Genomic DNA, 21473 nt, shown 5'->3' on the forward strand with positions numbered 1-21473 from the left:
CCAGATCGCCTCGCACTCGTGTCAATTTTGTTACAAGGTCAGAAACCTGTCTGAAATCCTGGTCAAAATTCGCGCACCTCTAAAAGCTGAAAATTCTGAAATTCTGAAAACTTGCTCTGAAATTGATGACCTGAGTTCTACGGAATGTCAGAATAAGTTTTCAGCTTTCAGAGGTGTGCGAATTTTGATAAGGTTTTCAGACAGGTTTGTGACAAGATCCTCACAAGATTTACATACGAGTGTGGCGGCAAGACGGTTCCGTTTCTGACGTCATACGTTGGTAGGTGGTTTGATAGGGGGAGGACTGCGTCGCGCGATGAGGGTCGTTTCCACCCACAGCGGCGTTGCGCCGCGGCTGGATTTTAAGAGGGTAAATACACGGCGCATGTTAGGCCCCAAGTGGCGGGGAGTGTGAAATCGCCCCTGAAACTCGATCACCGCCGCGCGCCGCCTCGCCCCGCCGCGCCAATCTGGTGGGAACATTACCTGCCGCGCCCCGCCGCCCGCCCCGCCCCGCGCCCCCCGCCCCGCCCCGCCCCGCCCCCGCCCCGCCCCGCCAACAGCCGCGAAGCGACAGGCCTGCGCGCCGGCATTACTTGTCACTTCGGTTCACGGCGAGCGGCAAACCGACTCAGTACCCGCGGCCTCCGCAACGTGTTTCAATCCCCGGGAAAACGCCCGCGCCCACGAGCCCGCACACTACACTGTGCGCTACGCCCCCCTGATGCGGCCCGTACGACCCATAAAGGGTCGTGGAGGAAGTTCGGCGGCCATTCCAGTCTCCGGTGGCCCTCGGCGGCCCCGGCGGCCCCCTGTTTTGCCTTTCCCCTTTCTGAGGTAAACTGAAGCCGGGCCGGATGTATCCGCACGAAGCAGAACAGAGGCGTCTCAGCATATAAGCAGACCCCCCCCCCCCTTTCCCATCCTTTTCCTTTACCAGTTCCCCTACTTTTCCCTTCCACTTTGACGTCCCCCCTTCCCCTCGCCCGCGAGTCCAGAGCCATCTTTTCCACCTCATCGACTTCGGCAACGAGGGTTGGGGGAGGTACCGCTGCCGGCTCCGGCCGGCACAACGAGAGGCTCCGGCGGCAGCGGCCTTCCAGCACGCTGTGTGCCGCGCGCCCGGCGGAGGTCATGGAGCGAGCGAGACAGGCGTGCGACAGGTCCTCCCTCTTTCTTGTGTGACAGTCCAAAAATTCTTCCCGAGGCGTCGTTGCCGCTCCCTTTTTTCCCGAGGTGCAGGCGGCGGCTGGACGCGGCGGCGTGGCGGCGCGGGACGAGGGGCTGATAGGCGGTATATGGGACGTGCGGGTTTGGGCACACTGCCTTCCATACGCCGCCCCCTCCCTCCTCTCCCCCGAGACCCGCCCGGCGTCCCGGCGTCCCGGCGTCCCGGCGTCCCGGCGTCCCGGCGTCCACCCCGCCGGGGAGGGGAGGGAGGGGGCAGCTAGCTTTCCAGCCCGCCGACTCCGATGTTGTCACTGCAAGCGGCGAGACGCGACAGTCAACTCGCCGCGCCGCCCCAGGCCTGCCTGCCGCCTGCCTTGCCTGGCCGCGGTGCCAGCCACGCCTGGCCGCGCCGCCATGCGTGGCTCTGCTTGCGAGACGGTGAGGTGCGCGGCGCTCGGCGGCGCCCCCCGCGCGGCCCGGCTGGCGGCGTGGGTGGCTTTGTGTGCGCCATTTCCCCCGCGGGGCCGAGGCGGCCGAGGCGGCCGAGCAGAGGAGCGAGAAGCTAGCCGAGGGCGTCTCACTCGTTTGGCCCGTTCGGCGAGTGAGGTTCGCAACAAGGCCGATCGGCTCCGGAATGGCAGCGAGTCCACGACCAGCCGCGCCCCCTGCCTGCCGATCCCCGGGCCGCCCTGCACCATTAGGCACACGCATCCTCAGCGCGCCGCTCGGCGCCGTTCCAGAGGGCATCTCGCCGAGACGGGGAATCCAGAGGATGCCGACCGATCTGCTAGAGCCGTACGGCTGCGTAGCGTCACGAGGCCCTCGCAATCAGTCAGTCAGTCAGTCAGTTAAGTCAGTTAGTTACTTAGTCAGTCACTCAGTCTGTCAGTTTAGTCACTCAGTCAGTCACTCAGTCAGTCAGTTAGTTACTTAGTCAGTTAGTCACTCAGTCTGTCGGTTTAGTCACTCAGTCAGTCAGTCAGTCACTCAGTTGTCACTCAGTCTGTCAGTTTAGTCACTCAGTCAGTCACTCAGTCAGTCAGTCACTCACTCAGTCAGTCACTCAGTCAGTCGGTCAGTCCGTCAGTCACTTTGTCAGTCACTCACTCACTCACTCACGCACTCACTCACTCACTCACTCACTCGCTCACTCACTCACTCACTCACTCACTCACTCACTCACTCACTCACTCACTCACTCACTCACTCACTCACTCACTCACTCTCACTCACTCACTCACTCACTCACTCACTCACTCACTCACTCACTCACTCACTCACTCACTCACCCTCACTCACTCACTCACTCACTCACTCACTCACTCACTCACTCACTCCCTCACTCACTCACTCACTCACTCACTCACCCACTCACTCACTCACTCACTCACTCACTCACTCACTCACTCACTCACTCACTCACTCACTCACTCACTCACTCACTCACTCACTCACTCACTCACTCACTCTGTTGCGCCGGAACGACGACAGGTGGTGAGGTCGATGGGGCAGGTGGGGCGGTTTGGCCGTCGAGCCGCCGTCCGTATTCGGTTTCACGTGTCCCCGCGTTTGACGGCGCGGTGCGTCGCGGTGCGGCGCGGCCGAGGCGACTGGCGCCGAGGGAGGCGAGTGGAGCGCCGAACAATACGACACCGCGGGGGCGTGGCTGCTGGCTGAGGCGGCGCTCCCAAGATTTCGATATATATCGGGACGGGCTGGATTACACTTTTTACGCGCCCGAGACCGCGCGCCGGGCAGGGGCGGGCAGGGATGCGTCCCGGCGGGGGGCGAGGGTGGCGGCCGCGGGGGTGGCGGACCAAGGCGGCGGAGTCCCCCGCGGGGAGCGCCCGCCGCCCCTCCTCGCCTGGGAACAGCGGACGAAGCAGAAGGCGCTGTTAAAAACGCGTTCGGTAGGAGAAAGGCGGCGAATAGAAAAACGTTGCGGCACGAGGGTTATGCGTGTTTACAACGACCGCGCCGGCGGGTCACCGGCCGGGGCTCCAGCCGAGGCTCTAACGCCGCCTTAATCCACCGCAGGCCTAAATCCGTCCCTTCTCGGCTTTGTGCTGCGCTGTGCTGCGGCACAGCCTTTGCCGCCTCGGCCGCGTCGCGGACGCGTCGCCGACGTGTCGCTTTGACGGGACCCCTTGCCTGAGTGGCTGACAATGATACGCACCCGGTGCGAGGCACTGCGAAGCACTGCCAGGCACTGCCACCGACTCCAGGGGACTACACTGCGAAAAGTGGTAGGCCTTGCAGCGCTACCCGCGGTGAGGGTGGGGTACGGCCCGCGTCGGGGCTTTGAACACGCGCTGCCCGACCGGGCCGCTCCGCCCCGATCAGAAAGCCTTCGGTTGAGTGTCGAAATCGTCCGGGAAAACGGATTCGCCGTGTAATATCAACTGATTCCCCCCAAAGGTGTATTTACAAATGATTTCGTGCCATTGGGGGACGGCCCATTGTACGCGTCCTCTTTCATTCCTACAATACGCCGCATTTGTATCACCAGCTAAAAAGTGTTGTCGCTTCTGACGCGGAGCAGCGCTCCAGCGCTCCGGGGACTTGTACAATGGGCATATAGTGTGCCTTTTAGGACACATTTTATATACGGCCGAGTGGACGGGGCGGCCCGGGCCTCCCCTAAGAAGGGGCTCCGCGGTTTTGTAAGGCCCCCTCCCCCTCCCCCTCCCCTGCTCGCGCGCTCCCATCTCGAAATGTGTTCGAGAAAACTAATGTTGACAGAAAGAAAGACTGTTTGACTTCGGTGCCGGAAAAGCGGGGAAAAGATGGGACCGAGGATGGGGCGCGCGGGCGCCTCGCTGCCTCCGTGTTGCCGGCGTGTTGCTGACCGCGATGTTGTGCCGCAGGTACTACGAGACGGGCTCCATCAGGCCCAGGGCCATCGGCGGCTCCAAGCCCAGGGTGGCGACGGCGGAGGTGGTGGCCAGGATCAGTCAGTACAAGCGGGAGTGCCCGTCCATCTTCGCCTGGGAGATCCGGGACCGCCTGCTGCAGGAGTCCGTGTGCACCAACGACAACATCCCCAGCGTGAGTACACCCACCGGGCCCAGCGCCCAGTGTAGAGGCGTTAGGCCGCCCATGAAACGCCGTCAAAGTGTCCTCCGAATTATTGGCGGAGGCTCAATCTGCATGACTAGATGCAGTTGTGCAAATTAGACACGAAACAGCCAAACCAGGACGAATCAATGGGAAATTAGGAGGCTGGCTGGGAGGATACTGCCGAAAATCGGCCGAGATACTACGGACGTTGTGGAATGCCATGGCTTTGTCTTTATTTCAAATCAATGCGTGTTGCCCTGGGCGCTTTCTTGTTGCCCAATACTCTCTTTCACGCAGCAGAGTCCCCTATTCCGACCCTCCTTTTCGTCCTCAAGTACCTCTCCCACAACCTGATAAAAAGCATGAATTTTACATCACCCCGACGGGGAGGGGAGGGGGGCTCCAAACGGCCCCCGCAGAATATTCAGGGGCCGCGTCGGCGGGGCCGTCGGCCCTGACTCGCCCAGACTCGACCCGGTTCACTAATTCCCGCGACACACGTCTCCACCGCTCGACCACGGCCTGCAGACAGCAAGCGGGGCTAATTCGGACGCTCCTACACCGGCAAACGGCGCGCTTTACAGTGCGCGCCATTCATCATCCCGGCCACCCGTTTATCCATTCATTCATTACGCGTCGCTTCACTTCATTTTACTTTCTGGCCGCGCCGAGCCGCGCGGCCCTCGCGCCCCTTTCTCCTCTCTCGAGATTAATTTCACCTTCATTATGGCGTTTGATTGAATTTGTTTGGCGACAGCGGGGCGGGCAGGGCAGGGCCGAGCGTCTCGGGCACCGCCTGCCAGCCTGGCGCCAGCCGCCCAAGCCGCCCAAGCCGCGCCAGCAGACGGTGCCGCTCGTCACCTTGGCCTGCCTCGGCCCGTCCTTTGGGGGTCGCCTCGCCAGTCATCGACTTGGAGTAACGAACATTCCTCGAGACGGCTGGGCCGCCGCAGTCCTCCTCTCGCTCCCACTTCCTTCCTTCCTGCCCTTTCTCTTTCGTTTTCCTCGTTTTTATGCACTGCACTGCCCTCTGAAAAGGGAAAACGGGCGTTATGCCGGCCTTTTGTCTCGGTTTCGGGTGGTCCTGCGGGTTCGGGTTTGTGTCGTATCGCGATGTGCCGCGCCGCGTCGTGCCGCGCCGTAGCGAGCCGCGCCGCGCCCCGCCCTTCCGCTTGACTGGCTGCGCGGCGGACCCGACACCCAATCGCTGGTGTGGAAGGATCCCCCACCCCTTTCTCCCTTCACCCTCCGCCTCCCTCCTGAGTACTCCACCCCACCTCGCCGCCAGCCAGCCCACGCCGCCAGCAGCCGCCAGCCCGCGCAGCCAGCCAGCGTCGGGGCCCGTCCGCAAGCCAGGACGCCGTGTTTGCTCTCCCGGACCGCAGCCCGCCCAGCGCACGGTGGGCCAGAAGAACGGCGGAGGCGGCCAAAACTGTACACTTGTTTTGAGCTCCAGAGTCGCAAATGGTACCCGAACCGAACGTGTGACCCCACCAATGGATTCCTCGTTCGGAGAGCATTCCATTGGTGGGGTCACACGTTCGGTTCGAGTCCCATTTAGCGGCTCTGGCTGGAGCTCAAAACGTGTCTAGAGTTTTGGCCGCCTCCACCGGTCTTCTGGCCTACTGTGCAGCGCACAGTCGCGAACCACGCATCGCATGCTGGCCTGGCCATGCCGAGCGGGGCCGCGCCCTGCAGTGCCAAGCCAAGCCAGTGCCCGGGCTGTGGCGGCGGCCGCGCAAACGCCGCGCAGGTAGGCAACGCGCCGAGCACCGCCGCGCGCAGAGCAACTGGTTGCCTACCGCGGCAGGCGGCAGTGTAGACTACATCTCCATTTCTAACCATTTCCTCGAGGAGGAAGCGGTCGAGAGGGAGCTCCCGCAGGACACACATCTTTAATGCATGAGCGGGGACTGACGAGCCGAACGGGAGCGGGGGTGGGGCGGGCGGGGGCGTCAGCCGGGCCCAAGCCGGGCCCACACATGGGGAGACATTTTGTTGTTTCGGCCGTCGCCTTGTTCCCTGTGTGTGCGTGCGTGCGCGCGCGTGTGTGTGTGTGCGCTGTGTTGTGAGTGCGTGTGTGTGTGCGTGTGTGTGTGTTTGTGTGTGTGAAGCAGAGATTCCGTTTCGCCTTCGGTCCGCCTCCTTGATTCTGCGATGGGTGGGGGCGGGGACGGGGACGGGGAGAGGGCCTCCGAGTGGAGTAGTAGGTCTCCCTTCTAAGTACTCTGGAAACAAGGCGAATGTCAGGGCTTAAGATTGCATTTCAAATTTTGTGGAAATGCGGGGGGTGAACGTGCTGCGTCCATGGCGGGGCCAGGAGGGGCCAGGCGGGGCCCCGGCCTGTTGGCCAATAAGTAACGTGCTGGGGCAAGCTGGCTGGCTGGCTGCCTGCCTGCTTGCCTTGCTAATGCGTCGCCGCGTCGCCCTATAAAGAGTGGAGACGAGCACTGTGAGAAAAAAAGTCGTAATATTACGAACCATTCTTGTATAGTATTTTCCCACATTAAATTCATAATTTTACGAATAATTTCACGACGAATGATTCATTATTTTTATGAAACACTCATTATTTTATGAATGCTTCATTCGAAAAATGAATAATTCATAAACACCCCAAAACGAATGATTCATTCCCCAATTTTTACGTGACAGCATCACGAGCCATTCGTAATTTTACGAATGTTTCATAATGTTGTGTGAATAATTCATAATTTACGAATCATTCTAAATTTATGAATGTTCCATAAAGTTTTTATGAGCCATTCTTGTACACTATTTTCCCATTAAAAAATCGTAAATTTAGGAACAATTGAACGATGAAGGGTTCATTATTTCATGAATGATTCGTAAATCTGAATACCTTTCGGGCATTTTCAGGCACATTTTTCAACCAAAATAGAAAGGTTCATAATTGTTCATTATGATTTTTCGTAGTGAGCATGAAACGAGCCATTCATAAATTTATGAAGCATTCATCGCCAAATATGTCGTAAAATTACGACAACTTTTTTCAGTAGTGGGACGAAGATAGAGGATAGAATGGGGTGGACCAGGGTGAACTGGGATAGTCGCATCGGACTACGCGGGCAGGATCGAGTGGTGTTGCAAGAGAAGACAAAGATGCAGCAGAGGAACGGAATAGAAAGGATCCCGATGTAGGTGACGAGACTGTAGAAACAGCACGTCGCGCTGTAGGTGAATGGGAAGTCGCTGTCGCAACCAAGGTGTGAGGGAGAGACGGAGAGAGAGAGCCCACACGCCGCGCGTCGCGTAGCGTCACCATGGTGATGGCCCTCGTTCCCGTCTCTCGCGGTGGGTCGCCCGCGCCCGGGGGGTTGGTTGGTTTGGTTGGTTTGGTTGCAAAGCATGGAGCGGGACGGCGGCGGCGGGGCGCGGAGCGGGCCAGTGGCATTGTCACCCGGCCGGCCCGGCCCTGCTCCCGCCCGCTGCCCGCTCCCGCTGGACTGTTAGGAATGTCCCCGGGGACCGCGCGGTGGCGGCGGTGGCGGTGCGCGGGTGTGTTGCCTGTTCATCAGGACGGCCTGCAACAAGTGGAGCAGGCGCAGCGCCGCGACGCCGTCTCGCGCACCAAATTAAACTCCTCTCTTTTCTGTTTCGCACAAGTGCGCACTTGACACTGTGTTTGTTTGCCGTGTCGCGCGCGCGCGGCTCCAGTGCACCGGCCGTGCTTTCTCTCTCTCTCTCTCTCTCTCTCTCTCTCTCTCTCTCTCTCTCTTCTCTCTCTCTCTCTCTCTCTCTCTCTTCTCTCTCTTTTGCACACACATGCCCAGCACACAGAGGGGCTCGTCCCGAAGTAGCTGTCGTGTTTGGCGCCGCCCCGCCAGGCCGCAGCGTGTACACAGAGCCACCCTCGGCCGCCCCCGCCGCCCCCGCTGCCCCCGCCCCCGCCGGCCGCCTCGCCGCGCATACTGGAGCCTGAAGGGCCTCCCTCTTCGTCGTCGCGCCTCCCCTGACAAATTGGAGCACCTGCGAGAGGGCCGGCGCGGGCGGGCGTGATCCTTCTCTCTCTCTCTCTCTCTCTCTCTCTCTCTCTCTCTCTCTCTCTCTCTCTCTCTCTCTCTCTCTCTCTCTCTCTCTCTCTCTCGGACAGGAGGCTGAATGGTGCCTCGGTTTTGTTTCCACGACGTGTGCGTCGTGCCGTCCGTCCGGAGACTTTGCAAAGGAATGCGTGCCAACAACAATCGTCGGCACGCCTCACGCAGCGCTCTCCAGGAGATAAATTCTTTCATTTTGCTGTCGCGAATTTTGTTTACATACGACTAGGTCCGCCAGGTCCGCTGGTCGCGCAATGTAGTCTACAGCCATGGAGAATAGACGTCTATTCTCCATGCTACAGCTCCCAGGCTGGCCGCGCCGGTATCCCCGTGGTGGCCGTGGTGGTCGTGGTGGCCGTGGTGGTCGTGGTGGTCGTGGTTTGCGTACGGCCATGGTGGCCGTGATGGCCATGGTGGCCGTGGTGGCCGTGGTGGCCATGGTGGCCGTGGTGGCCGTGATGGCCGTGATGGCCATGGTGGTGCTGGTGGCCGTGGTGGTCGTGCTGGCCGTGGTGGTCGTGGTGGTCATGGTGGCCGTGATAGCCGTGGTGGCCGTGATGGACATGGTGGCCGTGGTGGTCGTGACCACTGCGAGGCTGGCCGCGCTGGCGGCGCTGCCTCGGCGCGGCGGGTGGCTGCCTGGCGGCGGGTGGCGCGGCCGAGCGAGGGGAAGGGGGAAGGGGAGTGAGGCAATCGCAGGCAGGCGTTTTATTAGAGTTCCGGCACGTGCCCCGCCGACTCGCCTCGCCTCGCCTCGCTGCGAAACTGACCACGCCGCGCGCCCTGCCCCTCGCCCTGCCCGAGGCCCGGCCCGTTCTCAGACTCGACTCCCCTCGCGTGGCAAATCAGCGTTTGCTTTCTACAAGCAATCGCCGCGCGCCACGCCGGTTCGAGTCCCGACGCCGGCGAAGTTTTATCACAACCTACACGTTCCTGCTGCCGTCGATACGCGCTTTCTTCGGAGGTTCGACTTCCCATCAGCGATCAAAAGTTTATGTATTTTGTTGTTGATGTCTCTTGTCGATGTGGAATCGATCTGGTTGTGTGTTCAAATGGCTCTGACAACCTACCTGCCGTTGTATGAAAAGGAACGTTTCAGTATTTTCACCGTGTTACTTTCAAGGTTTGTGGCTCACTGCCTACAGTTGCTCACACGGTGAAAACGGTATATGGTTTTCCCAGGAAGCATATGGTAGGCATAGGCGATTTCCAGGGTGTTCCTGGGAAAACCAGGAACCGTTTTTACCGTGCACTGACTTCCGAACTTTGATCACTACTCATAGAAACGAAATACTCCGTACGGAATGCCGATTGTTCCCGCGCAGCTTGTTAAAAGGCAATGTGCTCCTCATAAAGTAATATTCGGAAACACCGGAACCGAGAGAGGAAGGGGTTGGAGGCTGCGGCACGCGCGACGCACGTGCGGCTCGCCGGCCGTGGCGCCGCGCCGCGCTGCAGGCTGCACTGCGCTGCACTCGCCGCTCGACACGAAAATGGAAGCGTATCATCCCGAGCCGCGCGACGCGGCACATCAGATAAGACGGGCTGGGGGTTATAAAGACATTATCACGGGCCGCGTGGCGCCGCGAGGCGGGGCGGGCGGGGCGGGGCGGGGCGGGGCGTGGCGGGGCGTGGCAGGGCAGGGCGGGGCGGGGCGGGGCGAGGCAGGGCGGGGCGGGGCGGGGCGGGGCGGGGCGGGGCGGGGCGGGGCGGGGCGGGGCGAGGCATGGTGACGCCGCCGTGTGATCGGAGCAGCGCCCTCAGCGTCATCAGCACCACCTTTGGCCCAGCCCAGCTCGCAGTTCGGGATGCCGCGAGGATGCCTATCCCAGCCTACGTGGTCCATGGAAATTAGTATTTCTTTGTTTTTCTTTTTTACATAGGTGACAGTCTTTTTGGTATTTTTTTGCGAGTACCTGGGAGTTATCCTTCTAAGGACAACTCTTGACCCTAGTCACCCTGTGCGGAAACAAGTTTATCAGCCGGCATTCTAGCTGTGCGCTCGGCCGCGGCGGGCGGTGGTGGTGGTGGCACGCGGCAGCTCGACGGCCCAGTCCCCACTGGTGCAGCGCCGCGCAGCGCCGCGCAAGGGGTGGACGGACGCGGAGCCGAGCATTCGGCGGAAATTTAAAATATCGGCCTCTTGCGCTTTATCGGCGTTATCACGCGCGTTCTGTGTGTATGTGTGTGTGTGTGCGCGCGCGCCTGTCTGTCTGTCTGTCTGTCTTCCTGTCTGCCTGTCTGTCTGTCTGTCTGTCTGTCTGCCTGTCTGTCTGTCTGTCTGTCTGTCTGTCTGTCTGTCTCTCTACCTGTCTGTCTGTCTGTCCTGTCTGTCTGCTGTCTGCCTGTCTGTCTGTCTGTCTGTCTGTGTCTGTCTGCCTGTCTGTCTGTGTGTCTGTCTGTCTGTCTGTCTGTCTGTCTGCCTGTCTGTCTGTCTGTCTCTGTCTGTCTGTGCCTGTCTGTCTGTTGTCTGCTGCTGTCTGTCTGTCTGTCTGTCTGTCTGTCTGTCTGTCTGTCTGTCTGTCTGTCTGTCTGTCTGTCTGTCTGTCTGTGTGCGTGCAGCGGCCCTCCCAGCGCCGCCTTCACCCTTCCCGCAGCCCTTGCAAACTCCGCGGCAGGCGCCACAGGCAGAAACTTGGTCAAACTACACGACTCGGCGTACCCCGTCCCGCCCCGCCCCACCCCGCCCCACGACACCCCGCCCCGCCTCGCCCGGCCCGGCCCGGCCTGTGTGTCGGGTCATTTCACCCCCTTGTGCGGGGCGGGGCGGGGCGGGGCGGGGCACCCCGTTTGTTTTGCTGGGGCCAAACCTCGCATGGAAACTGGATTATGGATCTGGCCGGCAGCCCCTCGGCCCGCCTCGGCCCCTTCGCGGGCGCCGCTTCGCCCTCGGCCGAGACGCAAAGGTCGGTGATGGTTCGGCGCCACTTGGCAGTGCCGCGGCCGAGGGAGAGGGCGGCCCGGCCCTGCAGGAAGTCGCCACACATGGCGCTGACGCGCGCTGACGCGAATCTGCTTATGTTGTTATTATTATGTCTGCAATAAGAAGTCTCTTATCGGCGGCCGGCCGTGCCGCTGCTCTTGGCGCGGCCTCGGCCCGACACGCGCCGCTCCCCGGGGAGGCCATGGGAGCCGAGGCCGCCGAGGCCGCGCCGGCGCCGTGCCAAGAGATCACGAGCAAATCTCCGGCTCGGCCTCTCTAATTCAAATAAAGATTTCCTGCCGCCGCCAGCCTCTTCCCAGCCTCCTCCGAGCGCGCTAACCCGAGCCGAGGAGACCATGCTGCTCGCCACCGCGTTCACTCAGTGTTGTTGGTTCCGATCGTAGTGCATCTCGGTGCAGGCGGATTTTTATTATAATATTCACAACATGCCCAGATTGTTTGCGAAAAGACAACTCCGCCACTCGACTTCTTTTTTTCGGCTGCCCCATTTAATTTATCCGCGTTTCATGTGTTAAGCTACAGCGCTCGTTTCGAATTTCCACGAATCCTGGAGCCTCCAAATTGCGAGGCCTCACGCATCCCACGCACACCGAGTGTTGTTGCCGGGCGGCACGGTCGCCGCTAACAACAAACGTTTAATAAAAGCACCGAAGGGATGAAAAGCCGGCCCGGCAGGGAAATGCGTTTTGTTTCATTATTTTGGCTGTTTGATGTTCCATCCGCCGTGGTGGGGGTTGTCGAGGGGGCCATGGCCGTGCCCGGCCACGCCACGCCGAGGGCCTGCGCGGCTTGCGAGCCCCGGTATTGGCAGCAGTGTTGGCAACCCTGCCACCGCTCATCGCTTTGTGACGGCCTGTGTGTGCGTGTGTGCGTGCGTGTGTGCGTGCGCGTGTGTGCGAGGGGTGCGCAGGGTGTGTGGACCGGGGGGAGGCGGGGGAGGGGAGGAGAGGGGTGGGGTGGGGTCCGCCGGGGTGATGCCATCAGTTTGATATCTCTATCAGCGCTGTCAGCACCCCACCACAGTGGGAGACCACTCCCCTCGCTCTCTCTTCCCAGCACCCCTTTCACAGTTCGCTCTCGCTCGCTCTTTCTCTCATATCAGATTATAACGCTGAAAAAAACTTGGTGTGGCTGGCGGGCGGCCTGACTGCCTTATTTGTTGGCCTGCTCGCTTTTAAAGGACGTTATTATCGCTCCATTTTAAATTATCCATCGCCGTCCGTGCCAACACCTCCAATTTCGCGGCCTATGGCTCCTGCGCGCTCCAGAGCGCGGCCTGGGCCATCGGTTTTCCTCTCCAGAGACCCCCACTGTATCCTAACATTCTGCCATTATGCCTGTAAGTGTTGTGCGCCTTTCCGGGATTGTGTTTGTTGGCGCCAAGTCGGCGCGCGATTGATCTTCATTCATGCGAATGAGTTTGCCGATAAGCTTATTAGCGCCTTTGCACGAAAGTCTACAGGTTAATGACGACAATCGATAGTCCGGGAGGGCGATTGCCGCCTCCGGGCGCTCACTGCCGCTTCCGCCCCATAATCGTGTTGCTGCTCCTCGTTTAGCGCGCCGCTCGGCACAGTGGGCCAGAAGCTGGTGGAGGCGGCCAAAACTCTATACGCGTTTTGAGCTCCAGAGTCGCTAAATAGGACTCGAACCGAACGTGTGACCCCACCAATGGACTGTTCTCCGGACGAGGAATCCATTGGTGGGGTCACACGTTCGGTTCGAGTCCTGCTTAGCGACTCTGGAGCTCAAAACGCGGGTAGAGTTTTGGCCGCCTCACCGGTCTTCCGGCCCACTGTGCGCCTCTGCCAACTCACCCAGAAGGCCTGTTTAGGCATCCGACTGAGCACACGCTGTGAGCGTTCCGCAGGCATCAGGCTGGACTCGAACCAAACACCTGACGGTACCAGTCCGTTCGGTGCGAGTGCCGTTGGGCGTTCCGAACAGAGCTCAAGCGTGCTCACAGTAGGACTAGGACAGTAGAACATCGGCCTACACCGTAGACCCCTCTGCCCTACGGCCGGCCAGTCCCGTCCGCGCCGAGCCAAGCCACACCGCGCAGCCCGCCCCGCGCTGCCCCGCGTCGCCCCGCGCTGCCATTCGCCACACCCGCGAGAGGCACGCTCCCCGTTTCACGGCAAATTAAAACAGTTTGCTCCGAACCGCGCTTCCTGGGAAAAGCGGCCCACTTTTCACGCCTCGCGCGGAAAACGATTCGTGTCATTGCAGTTCCCCCGGCCGCGGGTGCGGGTGTGCGGGTCTCGTGGGAGCGCCAGCGGCCAGCCCCATAGTGGGCCAGAAGACCCGGTAGAGGCGGACAAAACTCAAGACGCGTTTTGAGCTCGGGAAGTCGCTAAAGGGGACTCGAACCGAACGTGCGACACCAGCGATGGATTGCTCTCCGAACGAGGAGTCCATTTGTGGGGTCACACGTTCGGTTCGAGCACTGTTTAGCGACTCTGGAGCTCAAAACGCGTCTAGAGTTTTGGCCGCCTCCACCAGTCTTCTGGCCCACTGTGAGCCCGGGCCAGCCCCGGCCGGCCGCCCGGCAGGTAGGCAACGCGCGGACACCCGCGCGGCGCCGGGGCGCGCCGGCCTACCTGCAGGGCGCCAATGCCCTGCTCCCCACCCCACCCCACCTCGCGCCTCCGGACAGCGCGCCGTCGCTCTTTGTCTCTCGCACGCCTGAACGCTTGGGGTGCGAGAGAGACAGGCGGCGCGGCGCACTGTCGTTGACCGCGCCAGGCGCCGCCAGGCACCGCGGGGCGTCGTAATTAGTTCTCTCTTTCATCCGCGCATCCGCGACTCGACGGCGAGGAGAGGAGGGCCTCCGCAGCGGAACGCACCGCGCGACCCGGCGACGCCTCGCCTCGCGACGCCTCGCGCTGCGTCTCCACAATGTATAATTGCCCCGGTCGCGCACACGTGGACGAACACCCCGCCCCGCCCCGCCCCGCGCGTCGCGCAAAGTATGGCGCGGCGCGGAACTAGTCGAATCCGTGAACGCTATTTACCAGCGTGGCAGTCAACACTGTTCAACAACACGCGCACACAAACACACACACACACACTACACACACACAGTGCGCACCGCTCCCCGCCACTCGGCCGTGTGTGCTGCAGGGCTGAGAGCACGTAATTACGCATCACCCTGTGTCGATGGCTCGCGTAGTGTGAGCCTCTCTGTGCGCGTGTGTCTGTCTGTGTGCGTGCGTCAAGTGGAGGGTGTTGCTGGGCCAATCATGGAATCGCCTCCCACATTCAGGGCCACCACCGGCCCGGCGGCGCTCCGGTCACCTCAAGCACGTGTTCGGTGGACCGGTGTCCGCTCGACCAGCACCAGCGGCACCAGCGGCACCAGCCTGCGTGGCCCGCGAGAATGCTTTGCCGCGCCTCTTTTAGTCGCGAGGATTCCAAGAATCCACGCGGCGCGGGGTGATGGCGCGGCAGGGCGCGGCGGGGCGCGGCGCGGTAGGGCGCGACGCGGCGCGTATGGAATTCTCCCTCTCGGAGTGGCGCGACACATGGAGAGAGAGGGAGAGAGAGAGAGAGAGAGAGAGAGAGAGAGAGAGAGAGAGAGAGAGAGAGAGAGAGAGAGAGAGAGAGAGAGAGAGAGGTGACAATACCGGTGGCTCGGTGACGCTAGCAGCGGGGGCGGCCGGGGGCGGCGGGGATGGCGACGGGGACCTCACACAAAGCGCGCCGAGCGTCACGCCGCCACGCCAGCAGAGCAGAAGGGCTCAATATACCAGATTGTGATAATTAACCCCTTGGACGTCCCGCAGGGGCCCCGGCCCGGCCCGGCCGCGTCGAAGGGCTCGTTCGCCCACCTCGGTGGGAGGGCCGCTGCACCTCTGCTTGGCGGCACATCTGTCTGTGGCGCCTGCCTGGCTCGGTCTGGCCGTGCTGACTGAATCCGGCCGCGGGCCGCGGAGGCGAGCGTGGACGGCGCGACGCACAGTGGGCCAGAAGATCAGTGCGGTCGAAATCCCGGGCACGTTTTGGGCTCTAGAGTCGCTAAACAGGACTCGAACCGAACGTGTGACCCTGCCAATGAATTGCTCTCCGAACGAGGAATCCATTGGTGGGGTCACACGTTCGGTTCGAGTCCTGTTAAGCGACTCTGAGGCTCAAAACGCGTCTAGAGTTTTGACCGGCCGCGCTGGTCTTCCGGCCCACTGTGCGGCGGCGCCGAGGGGCCCAGCGAGGCCCGCTCCATGCCCGCTCGCCGCAAAGTGTGGTAATCCCTTTGGACGGTCAGGTTTCCGGGAAGGAGGCCCGCTCCCCTCGGATCGCCTGGATCCAGCCGAGGATCCAGCACATCCAGCATTCAGCCCTGCGAGCGAGACGCCTGGCACAGCCTGGTGCTTCCCTCTTGTCGCCCCTCGCCTGATAATAGCGGCGTCCAGGTGACGCGTTGCGCGCTCCTGTCGTTTTCTTATCAAGTGCTCCTGAGCCCCTTGTCGTCCTTCTTTTCTCTCCGATCTGTCCGCCTTTTTTTCCCGTCCACTCGGCGCGCGTTTTCTTTGGCGACGTGTCCCCGCCTCAGGAAGGCCTCGAGATTGTTCAAGTGGCCGTGCCGTGCCGTGTCGTGCCGTGCCATGCCGTGCCGTGCCATGCCGTGCCGTGTCGTGTCGTGTCGGTCGCGTCGCGCTGTCGCGCCATTCAAACCACCCCGGCAGCAGGCTGCGTCCCGACGTCATAACGGATTCTTTTTTGGGTACGCGCAGCATACTGCCCCAATAGTTCTGCTCGCACAAAGTCAGTTCCGGGAATCTCTCGAATTCCTCTGCCTTTCACTCTTTCTTTTCCAGAAGTTCCTGATTTTCTCTTCCGAGCACTCACTCTCTGACGCATGCCACCAATTGTTTTTCTCTGCCGTATTGCTTTGCGTCGGTCCCGGTCGGTCCCGGTCCCTACTTTCGAGTACGTTTCGTTCGCTTCATTTGTCTGTAATTTGCGGAGTGATCCTGCTCCAGGGTCGGGATGAGGTGCGGCCCAGCCGGGCTGCCAGGCAGCCAGCCAGACCGCCAGGCAGGAGCCAGGCAGCCAGACCGCCAGCCAGCCAGGCGGAGACGGGTCGCCGCTTTGTCCAGTGTGTCACCCATGCCCCACTGCTTGTCCTTGGCCGCGTCAGTCGCCCTGGAAGCCCCATTCAGGGCCTCTCCACCTCCCTACAGGAGTGTGTTTTCAGCGGCTCACGCAATCCATTGATGCAATCAGGTGTTTGATTCTGCACCCATTTTAGGACCATATGGAGAGTGTGCCTGGACTGGCCTCCAGCCGTCTCCTGTGCACCGCACCTGCACAAGCCACAAGAAACCGGCGCCAGGAAAATTTTAACGTGTGGCCTTTGTGTGCAGGTGTCTTCCATCAACAGGGTCCTGAGGAACTTGGCGGCGCAGAAGGAGCAGCAGAGCACGCCGACGCACCCCGGCCCCGGCGTCACTCCCGGCGGCGGCCCCGGCTCCGGCGTGGGCTCGGGGACGCCGACGACGCACGCCGAGTCCGTCTACGACAAGCTGAGGATCTTCAACGGGCAGCACGGCGCCGCGTGGCACCGGCCCAACCCCTGGTCCGTGTAAGTATCCCAAGGACGACCGCCTTGGCGCCGCCTCGCCCGCGCAATTTCTCATCCACATGACTTGAACAACAGGTACCCGCCCGGAGGCAGCAGCCCCTTCCCGACGCTCCTACCGGGCAGCGCGAGTCCGCACGGCTTGGACAGCGACATTCCCTGCAAAAAAGGTGAGCGCTTTTATTCTCTTCGACATTGAACGCCGTGAACGGGAATCACCGGGGTAGATGGCGGCGGTTCCTCAGCAGGTGCGGCTAAACGGGGCGGCCGCTCGCCGAGCCGCTGAATGCCCTTGGAGGGCGAGAAGGCCCTCGGGTGGGGAGGGCGCGCCCCGCGGGGCGAAGGGCCCCGAAGGGCCTCGTTGCCGGCGAAGATAGGACGTGCCCTTCTTCCCCTCAGTAATGAAAAGTACAATAATGAATAAACAGAGCCCCGTCGGGGTGACGTCGGGGCGGGGAAGGGAGGGTGGGACGTGGTGGGGCGGCGCGGGTGGGCTGGCAAAATGGCGATCGAGAGGGAGCGGTGGGGCGCCGGGCGGAGGGCGCGGAGGGCGGCCCGGGTGGCCGCAGCCTCTTAGCCTCGCCGCCTGGCCTCCCCAGCCGACTCGCGCCGCGATTAAAACTCTCCCTTCTGCCGCGGTGGGCGTGTGCCGCTTGCCACCCCGCAGGGCCGCAGGGACGGACGCGCCGGGCAGTGCACCTGCCAAAGGTGTCGTATTAAAGCGTCGTACGCGACGCGGCGGTTCAGCGAGGGATGTACCAGGTGTTTCAGAAACCCCGTAGAAGTTTGAAGGTATGCAGACGAGTGGCAACCCTTGATCCCCGTGATCGCTCCGGCGCCCGCCGACCAGCACATAGGCAAGCCCGCCCGCACGACGGCGAGCGGGTTGCCTAACTTCAAACTTCTACGGGGTTTCTGAAACACCTGTACAACACCCTTTAGAGTACAGATATTTTAAAAAGTTCGTCCCGTTAGGTCTAACTTACCGATTGGGTCCTCAGTGGGAACCGTGTCAGTGTCTCTGTTTGTCCGTCCGTCAGTCCGTCCGTCGGTCCGCGTGTTGAGCCAGGCCGCCAGGCAGCCAGGCCGTCGTTTGTTCATTTGCCGCCTATAGCTGCCGGATTACGCAGCAAATATTGACTCGCCTTGTTCAAACTGCCCCCGGCTGCCCGGCCGCCACCCCGGCCGCGTCCCGCCGTCCCGCCGTCGCTGTTTGCCGCTGTTTGCCCGGCCCGGTCGCTGCGTCGCTGTGTTTGAGAAGGGGTGCCAACCCCAGCATCATTGTTGCGTCAACGACACACCCTCGACGGCCGCAGCGCCGCGGCCCGGCCCCGGCAGCCCCGGCAGCCCTGGCCCCGCTCGCCAACATGGAAACATATTCGCGCCCCCGACCCTGCAGACTGATTCCGAGAGTCGTCTCGTCGCTCTGTCTCTCTCGCACCCGTAAGGGACGCCCGATGAGTGCGAGAGAGACAGAGCGACGAAAACGACCTCCAGTCAGCTGGCAAGATGTGGCGCGGACGGGGAAATTCGACGTTCTGCATCGCGCTTCTGAGGAGAGGCGGCTTCGGCGAAGGGGACCTGTGTGGCGGGGGCGGGGGCGGGGGCGGGGGCGAGTCTCACGCGGGAATTTAACGAGGTTGCAACGCAGTGATGGGGAAAGTTTTCGGAGAAGGCCCCTCGCCCGCACCACGCCGAAGGTGCGGGACGTTTGGATTGAAGGAGCGAGGCGAGGCGAGGCGAGGCGAGGCGAGGGGTGGAGCGTGGAGCGACCCGCCGCCGCCTCGTCGGCCGCTACCACACTGCGCCGCACGCCGCCGCACGGCGCTTTGAAACCGGCGGCAAACAGTCTGCAAATGAAACGATACAGTATCAACGCTGTGGCTCGCGGCAAGGCACGGCCGGCACGGCGCCTCGCCCCGGGGCCCGTCAGAGACAGAAGGCGCGGCTGCTGCGCACACTCACTCATCACGCTCGCCTACCCCCACCCCCACCCCTGCCGTCCCCTCCCGCTAGATTCGCCGCATCTTTTCGCATTTTACACTCATCTGTCAGCAGCAGTGGCTGCCTGGCCTGCCTAATAGGTACATTACCCGCTTGAACCGCATGGGGCCCCATTATAAATTCGGCTGCCTCACGTCTAATAGTCGCACGCGTGGCTCGCATCACCCGACCACGCCCCGCGACCCCACCGTCGCTCTGTCTCTCTCGCACTCATGGGGCGTGCGAGAGAGGCAGGGCGACGAAAACGACTCTCGGAATCCGTCTGCTGCTCGGCCCGGCCGCCCCACAGTGGGCCAGAAGTCCGGTGGAGGCGGCCAAAACTCCAGACGCGTTTTAGGCTCCAGAGTCGCTAAACAGGCCTCGAACCGAAGGTGTGACCCCACCAATGGATTCCTCGTTCGGAGAGCAATCCATTGGTGGGGTCACACGTTCGGTTCGAGACCCATTTAGCGACTATGCAGCCCAAAACGCGTCTAGAGTTTTGGCCACCTCCACCGGACTTCTGGCCCACTGTGCACCCCCAGCCGAGGCCCCTCGTGCCATTTGTCGGCCCGGCCTGCTAGAGAAGTGCCAGAGGAGCCCCTTCGCTTCGCAGCTGCCGATTTTGGCGCCAATTCCGAGCGACCAGGGCCGCCGGTGGAAGGAGTGGAAAAAGTCTGTGCGGCTGTTTTCCCTACGGGCCCCGCCCCGCGCGCCCCGCGCGCCCCGCTCCGCTCCGTCCCCGGTTTTCAAGGGCAGGTCGGCAACCCCATCTGGGGAAGCCCTGGCGAGGGCCTGGCGAGGGCCTCGAGCGTGAAATCCGCGGATCTCACAATCAGCTGGTCCTGAGATTGGAATGCACTGGGGCGAGATGGCTTGCATTAAGCTCGTTTGAGCCGACGGGGCCGGGGCGCGCTGCTGCGGCGGCGTGGCGGCGTGGCGGCTGATGGGGAGGAGGGCCAGGCCGTGACGGGGCGCGGCGTCGCGAAGCTTGTCCTTGTTGTTTGTTGCTGTCTATCCCCGTCCCGCTGATACCTTCAGATCAGACCAGGGCGCAAGTGGGGCACGATCAGGGGGTACATGCACGGCAACGGCAAAGGCCCGAAGGCTCTGGCCTATGCGGACAACCATTACTAACACGGCCTGCAGGCCGTTCTTGCACTATTTCGCAGCAATGCCGCCTCTGCCGAGCTGGGCGATGGCCGATGGCCCCTGCGTGGTAGCCATCCCCGGGACTGCATAGACTTCTGCTGTCGCGAGGGGGCCCTAGATCACCCTAGACACAAAATGCAGAAATGATAGGCACATCATTTTCGACTATGCCCCTTTCCTCCTTCCATCGGGCTCCGATCTGCACACCACATTCTGGGCGTGTTTTGTCGGTATGGCCCTTGACCAGGGCGCGAGGGCGCGGGGCGTGCTGCGGTGGGGACGGAGGTGGGGGTCACGTCGTGCAACAAGTGCAGCGGCCACGCCGGGCTGGGGCGGGCGGAGGCGGGGGCGGGTGGGGCGCAGGGATTAGTACTTGGCTGCCCCCAGGCTCCAGGCCCCAGGGTCCCCAGAGGCTTGGGGGAGGTTTTGCGGCGCGTTGCGTTGCCTTGTCTGTGGGTTTCGGCTCGTGCCCACCAGCCGCACCATCCCTGCCGCCAGCGTGCCGCCAGCGTGCCCTCGGGCTGCAACGCGGCCTCCGCGAGGGCGAGGGGGATTGCTCCCAGAGGAGTCTTCTCGCGGCTCGCGCGCCGCGTCGCGGCCGAGGTCCCAGGAGGCCGCCGCCGTGGAGGCCGTGGGAGCACGGCGACATGCCGTCGTCATCGCGCTGCATACCATGCGGGCGGCGCACCGTGTCAGAAGACGGAAACGCCGGGCAACCTCTGCGGATCAGAATTCTCACTTCGCTCCCGAATCAAGTATTGACTACTTCTTGGTGAATTCACCGTCCGCAGGGCAATCTGTCGTTACTGCAATGAAACTGTATTTGAGTGCGCACCTTTCGAGGAGCTCTCAAGATCAAAGAGTACCCGCGCAGAGTCGAGTCCGCCGGAGCTGGTCACCTGGCCCGCGGCGTGGCGTCCTGGAGGCCGGAGGACACAGAACCGCGCGATGCGCATCGTCGTCGAGGCGGTGCACCGCGCCCCGCACTGGCGGCACGGCGGCACGCGGCAGGGCACGGCACGGCGCGGCACGGCCCGAGGCGACGATGTTAATCCGAGGCACGTAATCCGCGACGGCTAATCCAAGATGATCGCGTTGTCCGGGCACGGCACGGCACGGCACGGCACGGCACGGCAGGCAAGGCCATGGCCGCGGGGCGATCGTGTCGGCGCGGCGCACCCTTGCACTGCACACCCTCGCCAAACACGATGTCCACTTGGCGTTCGGGCTTCGGCAAGCGAATGTCGCAACGTGGAGGGTTAAATGGAGCAGAGTGAAGATCGCTAATGACTCATGGCAGCAGCTACACTGGGAGCAAGAAACGCTGTCGACACGTTCAAACAATTGTTACGACGTGGCGGTCGTTTCCATGTTAACGATCTTGCATGCACCGTGTTCGAGCGCCGCATTAAACACCCCCAGAATGACAAGCCACCCCGAGTTGTGCCGCGAGCATACGCCTGGCCAATGAGGCCGCTGGGCACGGTGGGGGTAAGCACCAGTAAGCACCAGTAAGCACTCGCACGCT

The 21473-nt window shown here is 62.1% G+C and overlaps 1 protein-coding gene across 3 annotated transcripts in view; it reads left to right on the forward strand.

Annotated features, from left to right (window-relative positions):
• Nucleotides 1-21473, forward strand: part of LOC117650736 (paired box protein Pax-6-like) — a 47456-nt gene that overhangs the window by 11378 nt on the left and 14605 nt on the right. For 2 of the 3 annotated variants that reach the window (XM_034394326.1, XM_034394329.1), the window contains 3 exons: nt 4038-4218; nt 16596-16813; nt 16889-16980. In XM_034394326.1, the coding sequence (XP_034250217.1) occupies nt 4038-4218; nt 16596-16813; nt 16889-16980 (491 nt within the window). The remainder of the gene's footprint in view (nt 1-4037; nt 4219-16595; nt 16814-16888; nt 16981-21473) is intronic. The other variant, XM_034394327.1, reaches the window with a different exon arrangement.

Source organism: Thrips palmi, unplaced genomic scaffold (genome assembly GCF_012932325.1).
Source record: "Thrips palmi isolate BJ-2018 unplaced genomic scaffold, TpBJ-2018v1 HiC_scaffold_5, whole genome shotgun sequence".
NCBI classification, from domain to species: Eukaryota; Metazoa; Arthropoda; class Insecta; order Thysanoptera; family Thripidae; genus Thrips; species Thrips palmi.